Here is a 19,384-nt window from a genome sequence, read left to right as displayed (position 1 = left end):
GGAGAGGGTTAGCACATACATGGTTGATATTTCTAACCTTTTCGGGTGCAAATCCTCATCAATATCAGTTCACTCTCTCCCTCTCCTTTCTCTCTTGTTTTTGTTCTGTCTCTTTCTACATACCAACATTTGGGATGATGACAATGTGTTGTGGTGGCTTATGCTAGGAAATACTAAGTGGTCAAATTATTCACAACAATATGTACAATGCGTCTGAGTTTTTAAATCTCGTAATTTCTCCGTCCATGGACTTCTATCATCCTCAGTTTTTCTCTCTGCCTCGCTCTCTCGGACACTAAGTGAGCTCCTACTTTATAAAGTCCTTTTGTCTTAACCTGCAAAGACACCGGCTTGAAAGGGTGCTTGAAATGTTTGGTTCAATAGGAATGGCTGCAGCGCTGTCTCTAGGCGGGATCAATAGACAAATAGATCAATAGTTGAATACATTCCTCTGATTGCACTGTGACTCCTGAAGAAAATACCGAACTTGTTTGGAACAGCGTGGGCCTGAAGTGTCGCTGCAAAACTAAATGAAGGATCGAACAGAATACAAGGAGTCTGATGAAACGAACATATTCTGAATTACACAAATAAACACAAACGTGTTAATTATTCCTAATATGAATGGGAATGACGTCCTCCATGCTAGGCGGGCCTCATCCCCCTCATGAGGTAGGATTTGCAAAGTCCCCGGAGAAAGCTTTGAGAATCTTGTCGGATAGTGTTCATGCGTGGACCCTTCATGTTCCCAGTCGCCTGGGTTGGACCACCAGCCCGACGGCAAGGCAGGACTGATCGCCAAGACCCCGGCATCTAGGCGTATAGCCAGAAACGACCGCTTTCTAAACACCCTACCAAAGAATTTGAGCCGCAGAGAAGCGGCTGAGGAACTGGGGACACTATTAAGACGGCCTCCAGCAGGCTGGAGGAACACACAGAGGCTGGGACGTCACACAGAGGGGTCTGTGGGGACAGCTGTAGTGAGTTATAGCAAACCCGGGATCACAGCAAGGCTCAGACAGTTTGCTTTGGCCATGCGATCGAGGAGGACAAACTGCTCAGAGAAACTGGATCATTTCTCAGAAAACAACTCCTCAACAGTTTGGAAGGGACTACGATGAGATCACAAACTGAAAAAAACAACACAGTCTCACTCCGAGAACGTCAAATACCGACTGTTGGCAAGGGCACTTTAGCGTCGGTCGCTGACGGGAAAGGCACCCTCCGGCGTCGTCTGCAGACGGAGAGGGGGGGTTCAATGTCACATGTTTAAAGCCGTTATTGTATTTAATTAATTAAATATTAAAATATATATTATATATATAAATATACAATTATTTAGTTATAATATTATAAGTAGACCATAGCTTTTATTCAATTATCGTTATAACAAGATCGGTATCTGACAATTGACCATCCTCTCGGAAATTCTATGAATGAAATTCATATTGACGATATGGCACTATATCCCTATACTCCCATCTTGAATTGAATAGACCATTCTCGTTGCTTCGAGGAAGTCTGGTGGTCTCCGTATATAATAAATAAATAAATAAATCTGTATATATTTTTTAATTTTTTTATTACACGGCTACGGAAGAGGATTAGGGCCACTCATAAAAAAAAGAATTAAGTTCTGACTTTATTCTCAGAATTCTGAGATTAAAGTCAGAATTCTGATTTTGAACTCAGAATTCTGACATTAATCTCAGAATTCTGACTTTAATCTCAGAATTCTGAGAAAAAAGTCATAATTCTGACTTTAAAGTCAGAACTACCTGTAAGGACCAAGCTCCGTGGGAGAGACACTTTGCTTTATGCAGTAGGAGAAAACCACACGCAGAGCAGCCAGTTGCCCTAGCTTACTTGTGCCAAGATGTTTTCCCTTAGCGACTTCTTGCGGATTCGAGGGGTTCCAGAAGATGTTCCAGTTTCACTCACCTTTTGGTAAGTGAAACTGGAACATGTGTTGTTTTAGTGCCAGTTCTTTTTAAAGTCATTCTGACTTTAAAGTCAGAATTCTGACTTTTTTCTCAGAATTCTGAGATTAAAGCCAGAGTTCTGAGATTAAAGTCAGAATTATGAGATTAATGTCAGAATTCTGAGTTTAAAGTCAGAAGTCTGAGAGTAAAGTCAGAATTTAGCCCTAATCCTCTTCCGTACACGGCTCTTCTCAATGCTGTGGAATGCTCCGTTCACTTGCATGGGCCGTCCCGACTTCCGGCGGTGAATTGTTTTTTCCTTCAGGGCTTAAAGTATTTTTTAAAGTTGTTAAATAAAATAACATCATTACACGGTTACATAAAATCACATAAACAGCAAGGACAATGGTTTTATAGCCATGATTTGAACGGCATGCGAGCGGCTGGTTTCAGCGTCAATAGCAACCATCATAGCAACCATGTTATTATATTTCTGTCGAGACCTGAAATATTCTTAGTCATAACTATCAAACCAAACAGCCTTCACATTCACAGAGCGATGATTATGAAAGTAAAATGCACATTTCTCGCTAATTTGTTTTTACATAAACACTTTTAATGGCGTAACTAGACTAAAATGTCATATTTTCCACCTAGAATAAAAAGTGTGTCCACCATTTTCACAGAAAAATATCCTATAAACTATCCAATGCTCACAGCGTCTATTAGAGCCGTAGTCGGGTTAATACAGGAGTGAATGGGCTGCTGGAGCACCCGCTCTGAACGTCAAACATCGACGGGATGGCATTACATTGTAGTGAATTGAACCCTCTCTCCATCTGCAGACGACGCCGGAGGGTACCTTTCCCGTCAGCTAAAGTGCCTTTGGCAACAGTTGGTATTTGACGTTCTCGAAGTGAGACTGTTGGAAATAACAACGGCAAAACGGCCAGCAAACGGTCTGAATGAGTTTTTAATGCAGATTTGACAGATATTGCGGTGAGGCGACCCCCCCCCCCCCCCCCCCAATATCAACATTGATTGAATTATTATTTTAAAATTCATCTATATAAAATGGGTCAAACCTTATTTAAATGTAGAGCTGCATGCAGCACATTGATTATGAAAACATGATCATGAGCGGGAGGAAGCATTGATATTGGCTCTTCAGAGAGGGAGAGAGAGAGAACCGGCTGAATTCCTTAATAGAATCAATCAGGAGTTCACAAATGGTGGGTATTAGGGATGAAATATCAACAAACTCTAATCTAAGCCAATCTAAATCTCAACAAACTCAACTCGTGTACTCATTTTGTAGATGCTCTTCAAGTCTGCGATAGTTTCCACCAATATACACATATGGAAAGTCATTTCAACCTGTATTGGGTCACATCCAGTATATCTCCACTGTCTACACAGTGTCTGACCGGCTTGTTGCTGTTGTAGAGCTAGCCGGATGCACTCCTAAACAGTGAGTTTGGCTGGCTGTGTCTGAAATGTCTGCTTTAAAACAGGAGACAGTTCCGGTTTAATTGCACATAAGTAAGGCTATTGTTTAGGGCAGGGTAAAAAATGTACTAATGTCGAACTGAATCACCATGGTTACCTAACCTTGAATATATCTTATATGCATGCAGGAGGCTGTGGAGGACCAGTTATATTTGCAAACTGCACCCAGATAAATAATGCCAATTTTATAATGGTTGCACACTCTAGCCTACACTATCTGTTGCACAAGACAGTAAAACAAAATACAAAATAAATGACTGGTCCCTAGACTACTTAGAAGCTGAGAGAATAGTTGTACATTTTTCATGTGTGGATGGACTAAGGAATAAGAAATATTTCACTCAAATTTAACAATTAGTTTTCTCACCCTGTAGTCTGTGGGCCAGTATTTATTGCAAAATCTGCCCCTTTTCTGTGGCCAATGTGGATTTCATAATGATCTTTAATCCCTGAAGCCAAGCAGCAGAAGTTAAGTGCATACAATACTACTGGTCTATTTTTAGGTGAACTAAATATGCAAGAGTAGTCTCACATGTCACTGTTTATAACACAGCACATTAATCCTTTGCTGGATGGGGCGCTTTAGAGAATTAAGAGTATACCAACATCTCCAGGCACCACTACTCCAGTGTCGACGCCAATAAATCAAATGCTCTAAAAGAAATAAAGAAATTGCACTCATTGCCCATCTTAATCAAGGCTTGGCTAACCTATTGCCGAAGCTAGATGTTTTGGCAAAGTTAATATGGAGGAATGGTGTTTGAGAAGTGGTTTATTTCACACATACGCCTGGTATTTTGAATGGATATGAAATCGTTCCAATATTTTAGCTGTGCCAGTATCACACTTTTATTGATTTTTTATCACAATTTTTCTGATACTTCTGAATATCGCCCAAGAAAAATACCTCATATAAAAAAAAGACTATAATTACAACAGAGAAATGAATGAGTTAACCAGTTGCCACGACATCTGTGGTAATGAGGAACGTTGAGGCCTCGTGCTGACCAGCCTCAAGGCCACAGGTCTGTGGATAACCAAGCTACCGCTGGACTCCCCTGGCTCACAAGCAAGACTGTCACATACTCACACACACAAAAACACACATTCACACACACGCACGCACACATAATACGTATTTCTAGATCATTTATATTTATTCAAATTAAAGTCTATAATTAGAATTAATACCAATTTTAAAGCCTCTATTACTCTCATTGCGTTCCAACGGCTACATCAATTATAGTTATTAAAAATTGAGTATGTAAATAATGTTAATTCATATTTGTCTTGAATTCTTCTGGTTGATTATTTTGTTAATTGTTTGCTTTTTTATTTATATTAGGCTCCGTCCTTACCAAGTCACTTCCCTTGTATGTGCAGATATACTATTGTGTACTACTATACCATACTGTGATTTTGATTGGGAATGTATAGGGGTGGATTGTGGGTCTCTGATTGGCTTCATTTCTGAGTAACAGGAAGCCCTCCAGCCAAGATACCCCCAGCACGATACTAATTTAACTTCCATATCTACGTTCCACCATCTCACTTATCTCCTCGTCCTGTCAATGGCTGTCTCTCTCTTCCCCCTGTCTCTCCATCTTCCTCTCTCTCGCATATTCTCTCTCTCTCTCCCTCCCTCTCTCTCCCACTCTGTAACTCTCTCTCTTTCTCTTCCCCTCTCTCTTAAACACACAAACATTGTATATCTCTTTCTTCCCGCCTGTTTCTCACTCCCTCCTTCTCTTGCTGTCTGACTGTGCATCATCTCAAATTCCTTCTCTCTGTCAGACTGTCTCTCTCTCGCTTGCACTCTGCCCATCCCTCCCTCTCTTTACTTTAATCGTATTTCATGATATTGTATATTATTTGCATACATTTGTATAGGAAGCTGTTGAGGAAGCCTGAAACTCAACTTACTTAAAAAGGTAATTCTCTACTAAGAGTACTTAATGTGTAGCAACCTCTTCATACACAATATAAACACTTCTAGGTAAGATTTCATTTAAATGTGTACACTGACGCAATGTCCATGCCACAGGCCACCCTTATTGTAGTGGTTGAGTATGATGTTACAGACAGATGTTGCTCTATGCAGGCGGTCTCTCCCTAAGTCTGTGTGGTGATGGCTGGTTTAACCTGTTGATAGCTTAATGCACGACAGGTGTGCAGCCCCACCCAGCCGGCCTAGGTGAGGCTGCTTAAACCAGCCATCATCCACACACACTCCACGTGGACGTTTTGTGTGAACATTACATATTAACCCAATTGTCCTCCATTGTCTCTCTCTTCCTCCTCCCCCCCTTCCCCTCTCTCCCTAACTGTCTCCCCCTCTTTCTCCCCTTCCACCTTCCCTCTCCTCCCCTCTGTCTCGCTCTCCCGCCTTGCTTTCTCTCTCTCCTCCTCTTACTCCCTCCCTCATCTGCACATTCTCTCTCTCCCTCCATCCCTACCATGTATCTCTCCCCCTCTCCTCCCCCCCTACCCTGTATCCCCCTCCCCCTCTTCCACCCTTCGCTTGTATCTCTATCCCCCTCTCCTCCACCCCTCGCTTGTATCTCTATCACCCTCTCCTCCAACCTCCTCTATCAGATGGAGACCAGGAAGCGTCTGGCTAAGATCGTGCTGGTGTTCGTGGGGCTGTTCGCGCTGTGCTGGTTCCCCAACCATGTGCTGTACATGTACCGCTCCTTCCACTACCAGCAGATGGACCTGTCCCTGGCCCACCTGGTCATCAGCCTGCTGGCCCGCGTACTCAGCTTCTCCTCGTCCTGCGTCAACCCCTTCGCCCTCTACCTGCTGAGCGACAGCTTCAGACGGCACTTCAACAGGTAGAGCCTCATGAGCTCGCTATACCCATCAGTGTCTCTGGCTCTCCCCTGTGTCCCAGCTCATTCACCTTCGGAGTCTACCTTCCATAAAGGGAATTTAAATCGGTGTCTCGGCTTTGGCAGACAACCCAGGAGTATCTGTCTGTGTAATGAGGTGAGGGCTGCATGCAGCCCTCAACAATTGTTATTCTTAGGCTTTATTTTTCTTTCATTAGTATTCTCTACAAACCCTGGGACCTAACCACCTCCACAATGTTGGACCTAGAGACTCCCTTCCACTTTTAAAATGTTTAAATTAGCTTGAATCGATTGCTGCTACCTGTGAATTTAAATATTTCTAAACTACCTTCTGAAGGTTAAACTTTATAATGTAAGGCAATGTATCCCTCTGAGACTTCAACTACTTCAGACTGCACAACTCAGTTCACTTTTAACTGTTTAACTTTGTTCAAAAGTTAACAAATCAACATACTTTGATCTTTAAATATATCCAAACAGATCATTTTCAATATCATTTAAACCTAAGATTGAACGGTTAAAAACCTGCTTGTATATTTTTAGTTGGTCTCACTTCCTTTCGTTGAGCCCTTTGAGTTTAGAGCGTGAGAATTCCACCTGCCCTTGCCCACAAGAGCTATCACAAAAGCTAACCATTTTGGACGTTGCAAGCCTAACAATGTCAATATGTAACCTAGAAACCATAATGTAAAGATTCAACTGTGACGGTATTTCTTGTTTCACTGGCGCTACAATGATTCATCGATTGGAGATATACCTGTTGTGCATCAGGCGTTGTGTGTGGCGACCCCTGTTTATACGGCTAGAGGCTAGGTTCTTCCGCACATATCCGGTTGTGTGCTAAATGCTAATGTAGTTATAATCTTCACTTTTTAACGACATGCTGTGTTAAAAACGTTTCACTTGACTTAAGCTATTCCTTTCTGCAAACTTGATCAGTTTAGCTATTTGTTCTCTATACTTTAACTCTCTCACTTTATTTGTTTCCAGCCATTTTACATTTGTTAAATGGTGTGCATGTTTACATTGTTTACTCCAATTAAACTTTTGAACTCTGTTCAAATCGCTTAACTTGATTAAGCTATTCAACATTTCTTTGCTTTATTCAAGCATATTTTCAACCTCACTTTGCACTTCAGCACACTGCAGTTTCTGCAGGAAATGTGTGTTACCCTTTCTCATACTTCAATCATACAAATCAATTTGCTCTCGCAAATTGCTCTACTTACCTTTAGCCCTCCCTCTCTCTACCTACCTACCTACCTACCTACCTCTCTCTCTATCTCTCTAATTTCACCGTCATCTCTCTGTCTCTCTTCCTCTTCCCCTCTCTGTCTTTCTCACTCTCCCTATCTTCTCCCTCTCTCTCCCTCTCTTCCCCTTTATCTCTCTCCCTCTTTTATCTACCTCTCTCTTATCTCTCTGTCTCTTCCCTCTCTCACTCTATCTCTATCTCTCTCACTTTCCTCTCTGTACTCCTCTCATCCCTCTCTCTCTCCATCTCTGTCAAATTCCCTATTCCCTGCCATACCAGTTCCCTAAACAATGTCATATCGTAGACTCACAAGTCAGTGTCTGAACATGTCACCCAGCCAGAGACTGGGGACATTCTCCAAGGTTCTCTTACTAAGACTGGGTGGTTACAATTAGAGAATTAAAAGATCCAAAGCCTTTAGGGCGATCCCTTGATGTGAGGACATGCAGAAGTTGTGTGTGTGTAAACACTGTCATAGAAATGCCTCTTTCCTGTCCTGGGTTAGAAGTCCTTAACAAAAGTCGCTTTTGTTAAGGACTTCCCCATTCTTCTGGACTGAGCCCACAAACAGAACAAAGTAATGTAACGTTTCTCCGGACATCCATTTTCAATGTATTAAAAGCTCTCCCCATGCTACCAAGGGATTTGCTATCTCACCAGTTTATTTCACTACAGAGGGGAATGGGGGAGGGAAAGGTGTAATTTCCTGTTAAGTGTAACGGTTGTAGGTCTGTAAGCAGCCGTTCTCGTCGTTCTTTCTAACCTGCATTTAGTATTCCCCAGACGTTGGGGAGGAGGTGAGATCTGGTATCGTGTGCACACTGCATATGTAGCGGTCACTATATAGCGATTAGGTTTCAGGCACAGCCTTTGTGTCCCTCTGGTTCAAGGCAGATTTACAGCCCTGCTCTGAGCGTCCTGAGAGCCAGCTGGCGGGAGGAGAGAGAGAGAGGCGTCTGGAGGTTGAAGTGGCTTCTTATAACTCAACGATTACATTTCTTAGGCAGTCCCGCCGCGCTTCGGTCAGCCCCGGTCAGCCAGCACCTGCTCAGTACGACGTGGTCCGAGGCCGAGAGACTGAGGGCCGAGAGACTGCTCGCATGAAGGAGAAGGACAAAAGTTTAACTTCAGTTAGCTTTATGCAAATGAGCGCGTCTTGCAGCATGCGTGCGATCATGCAATTGGACAATCAACATTCAGTTATTAATGGCGGACCATACAGACTTATCATTGCCTGGTTTTAAGCACTTTCATCAACGAAGTGGTAAGCTCGCACGAGCAGCCACTAGAGAGCGTGGAGTGCTGCTACGCGTTTGGTGGGGTCGAGCCGTGAGCATGCGCTGTTGGTTTGAATCACTCCCTCTGTTCAACAGTTGACTCCATAGACACACTTCAACGTCACCCAATGGTTCACAAAAAAACATTTATATTCAACCTTTAATAACTTTATCAACTTTGTGAACCAAGACCTCGGAAAATAAATCGTTTGGAGAGCTTTCTTCTGGTTGACTAAGAATGAAGGGGGGGTTACGACTGAACAAAAGCTAATGCAAACCCAGTGGACTATCGGCCCTAACTGCCTGTCACGGCCCTACCTATTTCTTTCTTTCTCTGAAAAAACACCGTAAGAGAAAGTTATTACCTCAACCGCAACATCTCAGTCAACAGACACAACAAACTGTCAACTGTCAACAGAGTGACACACAAACACTAACGCACACTTTTAAGGCGTTTTTCATCCGCTCCGTATCCTTGCTTGCCCCAACAAGTTTGTGCGGCGTGCTTGTTTTGTTTCCGGTGTAGCTAGATCCGGTATGGTGCTGTAGTTTTTCTAACGTGACTAGCTGTTGCTAGACGGCAGGTGAAAAAAAAAAAACGCTGTTAAAATTGGTTTGCGTTAACGCCGTTAATAACGAGTTAAACTGACAGCACTCGTATATATATATAAGTGCTGTGGAGGGGCCGCTCAGTTACTCCCCTCTAGACAGAGTCGACTTGGTTGCGATGTTGACAGTTTGTGAGTTGCGTCTGTTGAGTGAGTGAGAGTTTGCAGGCGCACAGCTCAGGCTGCCAGTGTGGGTACCAGATTGACTCGGCTGCCAGATCGACTCGGGGTCCTGCGCTTACAGATGACGTATCGACACTTGACGTATTGGGAGCGCTGGAAATAAAGTGGATCGCCCCGTTCAGTGAATGGAGTTAACCGATTCTTCTTTTATATATTACCCAAGTATAGGCAACAATAATTTGTACATTAGATTATTATTCATAGATTAGAAAACAAAAGGAGATCATTAGTAATTGAGAATAACATGGGAATGAATGAAACGCGCGTGCGCATTTAAAAGACAGCGTTTACAGGAAGTGCGTCATTATTGCGCATCTAGGACCCCGAGTCGATCTGGCAGCCGAGTCAATCCGGTACCCACACCGGACGGCGCTGCAAGGAACTTTTATAAACCGATATTGTTATATATATAATATATGTGACCGCCGGGAATTCTCCTGACTCTTCTGATTACCACTCCGCCGTGTGTGGGGGGGGGGGGGTTAAATAATAAATGTTATAGTATTTCCCATCTTTGTTGAGCAAGAGTTCAGTTCAGTGATTGAAACAAATAAAAGCCTGGGCTATTGAAGTTTTACGGTAGGCCTACCACTGTCATGCACCTACCCGATGTCAAGTGCACCGGGTTGAATTCACTGCGGGTCTCTCTTCTTACTGTCCTTCTCAACACTCTGATATCACTAAAAGGCTAGTAGCACGAAATCAAGGGATATTTAGAATAGAAAAAAATGTGTGATAAATCAGATTAATCGCAAGTTAACTATGACATTAATGTGATTAATCGCGATTAAATATTTTAATCGCTTGACAGCACTAATATATATATATATATATATATATATATATATATATATATATATATTATATATATATATATATATATATATATATATATATATATATATATATATATATATATTAGTGCTGTCAGTTTAATGCGTTATTAACGGCGTTAACGCAAACCAATTTTAACGGCGTTCATTTTTTTATCTCGCGATTAACGCTCTTTTGGCTTGGCAAACGTTGTAGTTTTTTCACCTGCTGTCTAGCAACAATTAGTCACGTTAGAAAAAAAACGGGGAAATCAGACTATCCCTAATACACTACATTTACCCTTTGATGCATTTGTTGTTTTGACACATACATAAGTAGAGGGTGCACTGTACTATCTGCGCACACTCCTTCTGTGGTCGAAGAAAATAACCCTAATTGAAAGGCAATGGTTTAAATTTCGTTTTGTGTAGCACAAAATAAGTCAGACAATCGTGCTCTGGGGCATGATTCAATAGATTACTTTTCGTGAGCATGAGAACAAAATGTTTTTGAGGTGGTCTGCTGTAAAAAACGGGGAAATCAGAGTTTACTATCTGCGCACACCCCTTCTGAAGCCTCTCTCTCTCTCTCTCTCCCTCTCTCTCTCTCGATTCGTTCTGTGGAGCACGTAATTGTCTGAGAAACGCGCGTTCTGTGGAGCACGTTCGTTTCAGCTTTTGAGGAGGTCTGCTTAAAAAATTGGAGATATTGACATATAACTAGAGGGTGCACTGTACTGTCTGCACACACACTCTCTCTCTCGTCTGAAAAACGCTCCCATTCAAAATGCATTGGTTTACATTTCATTCTGTGTAGCATGAAAACATCAGAGAAACGCTCCAATTCAGAATGCATTGGTTTGCATTTCGTTCTGTGTAGCACGAAAAAAGTCGGACAATGGTGCTCTGGGACACGATTCAATAGATTAACGTTTGTGCGCATGAGCACGAAATCGCGGGATACCGAGTTGGAATACGAGATAATTTTTAGAATGACTTGAATATAATAGATGATAGATGTTTTGTGTGTTGGGTTCTTGCCATGTCATGTGCTATTGTTCTCACTATAAAGAGCTTTGTAATATTTGTATAAAGGTGCTCTATAAACAAAGTTTGGTATTATTGAGTTGGTTGTTTGACTGTATGGTAATCAGGTCCTTTTCCCCATGTCTCTCATTGGTCCTCCAGTCAGCTGCAGTGTGGCCGGGTGCCCCACCCCCAGCGCCAGGCCAGCTACCTGCAAAGCACCTCCCACATCCGCCTCACCTCCATCAAGAAGACCACGCCCGCCGCCGTCGTCACGGCAGCAGTGCATGTCACCAATGGAGGCTGCCAGAGATCGGAGGAGGCTCTCTGAAGTACGCTTGCGAGTACACTTAAGAGTACGCGAGCTAGGAAGGGATAAGTGGCCTCAGAGGGACGCGCTGCACTGCCGCCAACGGCGAAGTCAATTCATCGGGTTTACTGGCCAAACTGACATCTCGCATTCTACACTGAAAAATAAAAGCAGAAACAATCTCCCACTGACAAACAGTGAATAAACACTTCTAGTCCAAGGAAACCTTCTCTTTCCAACGTCAACCAACAGTCCATGCTTCAGCATGGTTGTGAGAAAGTCCTGGAACCAGAGCCACAAGGAACTCAGTGGAACAAACATGTAAGGAGAGAAGGAAGGAGAGACAGACGCTGGGAGTGTGGGGGTGAGAGAGAGAGAGAGAGAGAGAGAGAGAGAGAGAGAGAGAGAGAGAGAGAGAGAGAGAGAGAGAGACTGCTGCTAAACAGCTTGGCTAACTCATTAGCATGGCAGACTGACCCACCTTGAATGTTTACGCTAAGCTAAAAGAATGCTTATCTTAAAAAAAGAGTCTAATTAAAGAAATTAAATGTATGGTGTTTTTTACATCTTTTTCTGTGATTCTGTACTTAATTATTGTTTTATTATGGGGAGCATGTCACAATGTCGTGGCATTTGCCAAACAACCTTTGATCAGGTTTCTGTAAAATTATGAAGTGGACTTCTTGCGTGTTTACAATAGCAAACAGAACATTTATACACGCTGATACCTTGTTAGCGAAAATGACCTTTGCATTAACTGTTTGGTAGATGTTTGCTCCCAGTTCCCTCTGCCTCGTTCATTGGTTGTTAAACTGGGAATTATCATAAGCCCAGCTTCAAGGTTTGTGTTTCTTCTTCTACTTCTGCTCTCCAACATGTTCAGCAGAATCTTGTTACTAACACTGTGTTAAAATGTCACCCGCTAACACGTGCAAGCACGCTAGGCTAACATGTCTGAGTCATGGCTGAAGGTGCAACATTTGGTCTTTGGGTAGATCACGGAGGACAAGAGAGCCCTGTTAAGAACCATTCTTCAGTCGACAATCGGTCGAGAACTGTTCCAGACTCTCCTTGTTTTACTTCAGCAAACTATAGTGGCAACATTCATATGCACCAATTATGTATTATTCATATCTAATTAAGGTAACACTGTCTCATTGCCAAAATGTTGCAAATGATTATTTATCTGATGTTAAAAAGACGATGTTTAATGATTTCTCAGTGCACTTTACACTTTTTCATCACATTGGACTTGCACACACACACACACACACACACGCACACACACACACACACACACACACACACACACAAACACACACACACACACACACAAACACACACACACACACAATCACACACACACACGAAAACATACACCCACACAGACCGATGAGGTGACACTCAGCCAAGTGTATAGGGAATTTCTCCCCCTTTCAACGCTTGGTGTGAAAATCTATTTGGCATGTTGTTTTTTTTACGCAACATTGCCTTGACACGAGAGTACGCAGTAATTTAATTCTTAAAAGCTTGGTCACCTGGGGGCTAGTTTTAAAACCCTGTCAACTCACACATAACAAGTGGCACACTGGGACTTTGAAGCAAGTTTCTTACTGAGCCGGTCTCTCTCCGTGTTATCCACTCTGGTGGCTTCATTCCGGTCCTCAGGTTTTTGTTGTTGTCCAGCTTTTGTTGTGGCTCACATTGTCTCAAACTTTAGCGAGTGTTGTGTAAACATCCTCCACCGCACGTCCATATCGCCGTGACTTCCTGTTGTCTATCAGATGTTTCAGTGATTTTTGTGTGAAGTGTCTTATTAAAAAAATTACCGGAAGCAAAGGGGATTCCTGGTTCTACGGGCGCACCTCAGTGTTGTTTTTCTGAGAAAGTTGAAATAAAAAGACAACAAAAAGACCTTGACCTTTGTCTATTTGACGATATCTTAATGTGTGGTTGTCTTTGAGCGGGGAAAGTTGGGAGAGACTTTAATGTCCAATAACCGGTTCATAAAATGGATTATCTTTTCTTAGAAATGTTTTGAGGATGGATGTTTCTCCTCCAAATGCTGTCGCCACGAAGAGATGATGGTTACATTTGATGAGCCAGAATTTGCCATGTTAACAACACTGTTTGTAATTCATGTGTTGATTCGACTTTGAGCCAAATTTGGGGTTGTAACATTTCCTCAGTGTTTCATTTGAATAATACCAGCACTATAGTGGTTCCCTGATCATTCCAAGCACATTTCAGGTTTGTCATGGGTTACAGGTAGAGCTAACTAGTCCCAAGGCCGCATAATTAATCCTGAAGGAGGGAAGCCTTCAGAATTTCACCCAAATAATTATTGAGTGACGGGCAGAAGCAGCAACAGCAGCAACATCTCGTTTCAATAACAGATGATGAATATGAAGTGGATAAACTAATTGGACCGAAGTCGACAGTTAACCTGCCTCCTCCCACGTCTACAGCCCTCTAGAAGAATTGTGTGTGTTTGTGTTTGTGTGTGCGTGCGCACATGCTTTCATGCACGTGGGTCTGCCGCAAGTCTTTAAGGGAAATAGATTTGAGGGTTCATTAATACCTAAAACTCGTCTGCACAAAGACTGATGAATGCCTCATGAATAAGCATAAGAATATCTACCCTTAAAGTGTATTTACATAAACTCTTCATCATATCAATATCTTAAATTATAGCTCTACTTCCCTCTGGTTAACATACACTCTAATTCATATGGATATGTAATCTAAATGCATACATAAATTTGCTCTATGCTTTCATTCTACTCTCATGTATGTTAACATACACTATTCATCAGTTCTTCAACCATTCTTTTGGAGGCCCTTTCAATTCTTCTGTTTGCGGACTCAAACCAACATTTCAATTTTTGAAGCCTTGAGTCAGAGGCTCCCAAACTTTCAACCCCTATTTTCCGTCTTAAAGATTTCACTACTCCTACATCCACCCTCTCTGCATTTGATTAGCGACACATGATTTGAACCAAATCAACATCATGATGAAGGTGTGAGCATTGACCCCCACTAATGATAAGCCCTACACACTAATTAATTTCTAAATTGACTGTTTATTTGTTCAACAATGTATGTCTCTGTATGTGATGTTGTCTCTCAATGAGAGGGTTAGCCAGCCCTAACAGCTAATGGCATTGACAGTGATTGTGTCTCTGTGTATAATGTAGGAAATGGTTATTTAATCCGTGCTAATGATTGGCTTTCTCTCATCCAGTCCCATTCAATCACTCTCAACGGTGATAACCACAAGAGGCTGATGCTCGACTACGCTCACTGTGACGTCTGCTCTCGCTAACACTTTCTCCATTCATCCATCTCCTGCTCATTCTCTCACTCTCTCTCTCTCTCTCCCCCCCACCCTGTATCTACCTTTCTCTTGCTCTCTCTCTCTCTCTCTCTCTCTCTCTCTCTCTCTCTCTCTCTCTCTCTCTCTTGCTCCATATCTCTCTCTCTTGCTCCATATCTCTCTGCCTCCCTCTCTCTCTCTGTATTTGTTCTAGCTCAGCCTCATTCTCTCTATCACTCACTCTTATCTCTCTCACTTGCTCTCTCTCTTTGTGTAATGAGTTTTCAGATGTAACTCATCCTCTTCTTGTCCCTCTCCAGTTCCTTGGTGTCATTCCTGTTATTCCTCTGGTTCTTCCGTCTGTCTGTCCTTCTCCTTTTAGTCTCTCTCCTCTACTTATTCTCTGCTCTTCGCTTCATAGCGTCAGAGAAAGATTTTGCAGATCCGCTCTCCTCCTCCATCGTTGGTACCACGGCGACCTCCTCCGCTACCTTCATCACCAGTCTGGTGCTAAACATGCTATTGCAGAAGGTGGAATCAGCATGCACGTATCAAACAGTCTAATCCAAAATAGTATTTAAGTGAGGAAAAGGTAAGTGCACTCTATTTAAGTACGCTCTTTAAGGACAACCTTTTAATCATTCATTATGAATAACATGGTTGCTTTCTAAGGAAAAGGAACATGGCTGGCGCTAAACTGTCACAGAATTGCGGATAAGGATGCACTTTAGTAAGATGACATCAACGCTCACTACGGATTCCCTGTGTCAAATACACACATTTTCTCTCCAGGAACTCTGCTTATTTGAGAACAGAGCAGTACAGAATAACTGTTATGTTACATTTACTTGTATGTAGAGAGTAAACACACGTACACGTTGAATGTATTAATATGAATACGTAGGAATTAATATATAATTGCCATTATTAAGACTTTTTCTATCCAAAGCTTCCTACAGTACCATGAGTGCATGTGTCAATGTCAGTTGGGATTGAACCCCAAACCCTGGGAGTTTTAATGCCTTGCTCTACCGGTAAAGCTAGACAAGGGATCAAACCCATTACTCCGGCAGAGTTAATGCTGTGCTCTTACAGTTGAGCTTAGAAAAGGAATGAGATCCCTAAGTGTGGCGGAGTGAATGCCTTGTCTGTACCCGTTGAGACAGGGGATTGACCTCCTAATCAGGGCGGTGTTAAAGCCCTGCTCCAACGGTAAATGACAAGACAGGAAATGAAACCCTTGACCTTGACACAATGGATTCCTGATTGGCAGTTAAGAGAGCCTAGTCAGATATGGAGAATTCTACATACAATGGTAGGAACTGGTTTGAAAAATACAATTATTTAAGTAAGTAATGTAAAGTTTGACATTTCAGAAATAGTTCAAGTTCAAAAAGAACAATATTTTCTTCATTTAAATTGACATTTGTGTACATTCAAGCCCAGGTAATTTTGTTATCATTGATCTGGAGGGTTGGTAATGAAAAAGAGAAGGACCTTTCTGGCTCTGGGCCAAATTTTGCCTACAGGGACCCTGTGAAATGGGCCTTTTTTACAGCTGTATATATACATATATCGATTCTTTATTTGGCTACATTATATTTCTTCATATAGGTTATATATTAAGTGTTCATATATTTGTATTCAACTACTGATAGTAAACTAGGAGCCAATAATATATTGTCGAGAGGAGCGAACCAAGAATTCAAATGTGCCTATATGTCCATGTACCAATTTATCCTAACCAATCATTGAACCCCGAGTGGGTGAGACTTCTGTAAGTGTAAGGGAGATCTGAACTCAGTTGGGAAGAGATAGAAAACGTGATGCTTAGGTAAAAGGTAGCCATCATAAATCCAGACTGATGCCTAGTGTTGGACCACAGCCCAATCAAGACAAAGACAAATGGTTTTGGGTGATTGGGTCAGTTCTAAAAGGCTTCGTAGTGATCCCTTACCTTACATTTGTGATGGTTTTGTTATGCAAAGCCAAAATTAATAACATACTTATAATATAGATTATGCTCCAGATGCTTAAGGTAAGCAATGACATTACAGAAGCGAAAATAATGATAGAGGTATTTGAACAAGTAATACAAACTTAGCTAGCCATAGCTCAAAATGCTCAAATCAGTAAATCCTTCAAGTAATTTCTTTAGACCAACAGGTCTAAAGAAGGTCTTTCACACAGGTGAAAGCTTTTGTGATGTCATTCTCTGTTGGAGGCACACCTTCTTTGTATAATGTTATGCACCACACTGATAATGAAAGGCTTGTTTTGATTTAATGCAGCAAACACATGAACAAAAGAAGGCTTCAAAAGGTATGCAGATTTTCTTAACTGGAAATCCGCATACACAGAGGAATAAATTGTTTTTCATTGCCATGGTTTTAGTGATGTCATAAGGAATTCGCAAGGAGGTATTTTGTTGACTGGGTTTGGGTGATACGTTTAGAGATGATCCAACTTAGTAGCAGGCCAATGAAATCCACACTTAATGGTAACATACATTTTAAGCAATTATTGTGAGTATATTTAATTTGATAAAGTTTAAAAAAATCCATATAATGTAATGAAATGTCCCCGTAGATCAACCTCATAGTATATTACATGGATCAGAAGGGCTCACATGGCCGACTGATGACTGGTGTTTGACACAAGCATGCCTGTGCTCCATTTGGCCCAACCTTATTCAAATGTGTACACACATCCACTCTCGCTCAGCAAGGAGTGGCCTGAGGCGAGAGTACAAGGAAGCGAGTTAGGAGGAGAGGGAAGCTACATCGACTCCTCGTTGCAAAAAGGAGGGATCCCAAAGGTACCAGGAAGCCTGTAGAACAGGGCGTGGTCACCCAGCAAATACGAGAAGCCCGGGAGAACAAGGGGAACCTGTTGGTCACAAGCTGGTGGAGGCTCCCCACAAGCTGGTGGAGATGGCTGTGAACCGGCACCACCTCTCAGGCAAGTTCAGAGACCTCATAGTGGACTACTCCAACAGCTTCAGTTTAGGGGTCTCCTCTGGGACTGCAACATCGGAGTGGCTCAAGCTCGGGAACGGGATATCACTGGATGTACAATTTCAGTCTTCCTCTTCACGCCAGTGGTTAACATGCTGGTGTAGTCTGGTGAGGTTGAGGGCAGAGGACCCCTCACCAAGTCTGTTGTCCGACAACCTCCCATCAGGGACTTCATGGATGACCTCACTGTGACAACCACATCCATCCCGGGGAGCAGGTGAATCCTGAAGGGTCTGGAGGAACCGACCAATAGGGCGTGCATGAGCTTCAAGCCAGTGAAATCCAGATCCCAGCTGCTGAAGAAGGGAAAGACTATAGTACTGAAGTACCACTTCACTGCTGGCAGTGTTAAACAGAGGGGGAGAGAGAGCAAAAAGAAAGAGAAGAGAAATTGAATAATAAGGATTTCTCTTATGATCTGCCAACCTGTCTTGCATTTTTTATTTAACTATTTTTTTATTCCATCCTGCGGTGCACCTGGACACATCTTCAGTGCTGTATCCTGGGTTCCTCAGGTGTTTCGGTTCTTGCAACAGACCCCCTCCCCCAGGTGACCCAGCCAGGGTTGATCAGGTCCCGACTGGTGTCCAGGTAGCACTGCCTCACCCACGCCTCTCCTCTTCAGCTGGCTCAAGGTGATAGCCGACAGCATCTGCAGCGGAATCAACCACAGCAAGCGCATTCCACCCAGCAAAGAAAACCTTTGATGAAGAAACAACATTAGAGCCGGTCAGAAGCCCACAGCATCTTCCAGGACCTTCTCTTCTGGCCTGTTCTCAACAGCACAAGACTGGAACCGGTTGACCTGCTCTGCGCAGCTCAAGTTCCCAGAAAATATCACTGAGGCCGGACAGGATGCTGCGCTATGAAGCCTCAAAGCAGCTCATCCGCTGGTATTTCACCGTCCCTTCGGAAGAGTCCATCGCCAATGAGGGGAAGAGAGCGAAGTACGCCAAGCTGGTGGAGGAGTGCCACTCCAGCGGTTGGCAATTGAGTTGTGAACCCATCGAAGTAGGGTGCAGAGGGTTCTCTGGCCAGTCCCTCTGTAAGGCCTGGTGGGGCAGAGGGATCTCTGGCCAGTCCCTCTGCAGGGCCTGGTGGGGCAGAGGGATCTCTGGCCAGTCCCTCTGTAGGGCCTTGGGGGGCAGAGGGATCTCTGGCCAGTCCCTCTGTAGGGCCTGGTGGGGCAGAGGGATCTCTGGCCAGTCCCTCTGCCTGCAACATGCTGGGCATCAAAGGACCAAGTGAGTGAAGGGCCACAAAGATGGTGACACAGGCAGCTGGGTTGGCCTGGGCG

General features: G+C 42.9%; 1 protein-coding gene across 1 annotated transcript in view; it reads left to right on the top strand.

Moving 5' to 3' along the window:
• nmbr (neuromedin B receptor) overlaps positions 1–11,775 on the top strand; it is a gene marked incomplete at both ends in the record, with an annotated part of 35,317 nt that extends 23,542 nt beyond the window's left edge. The window contains 2 exons of the mRNA XM_079753204.1: positions 6,027–6,265; positions 11,607–11,775. Of these exons, the coding sequence (XP_079609330.1) occupies positions 6,027–6,265; positions 11,607–11,775 (408 nt within the window). The remainder of the gene's footprint in view (positions 1–6,026; positions 6,266–11,606) is intronic.
• Positions 11,776–19,384: the final 7,609 nt, after the last annotated feature.

This window comes from Pollachius pollachius (genome assembly GCF_949987615.1).
Source record: "Pollachius pollachius genome assembly, chromosome: 16".
Taxonomy (NCBI): domain Eukaryota; kingdom Metazoa; phylum Chordata; class Actinopteri; order Gadiformes; family Gadidae; genus Pollachius; species Pollachius pollachius.
Note: the sequence above shows the minus strand (reverse complement) of the source record. Positions and strands in the feature narration are given on the sequence as shown.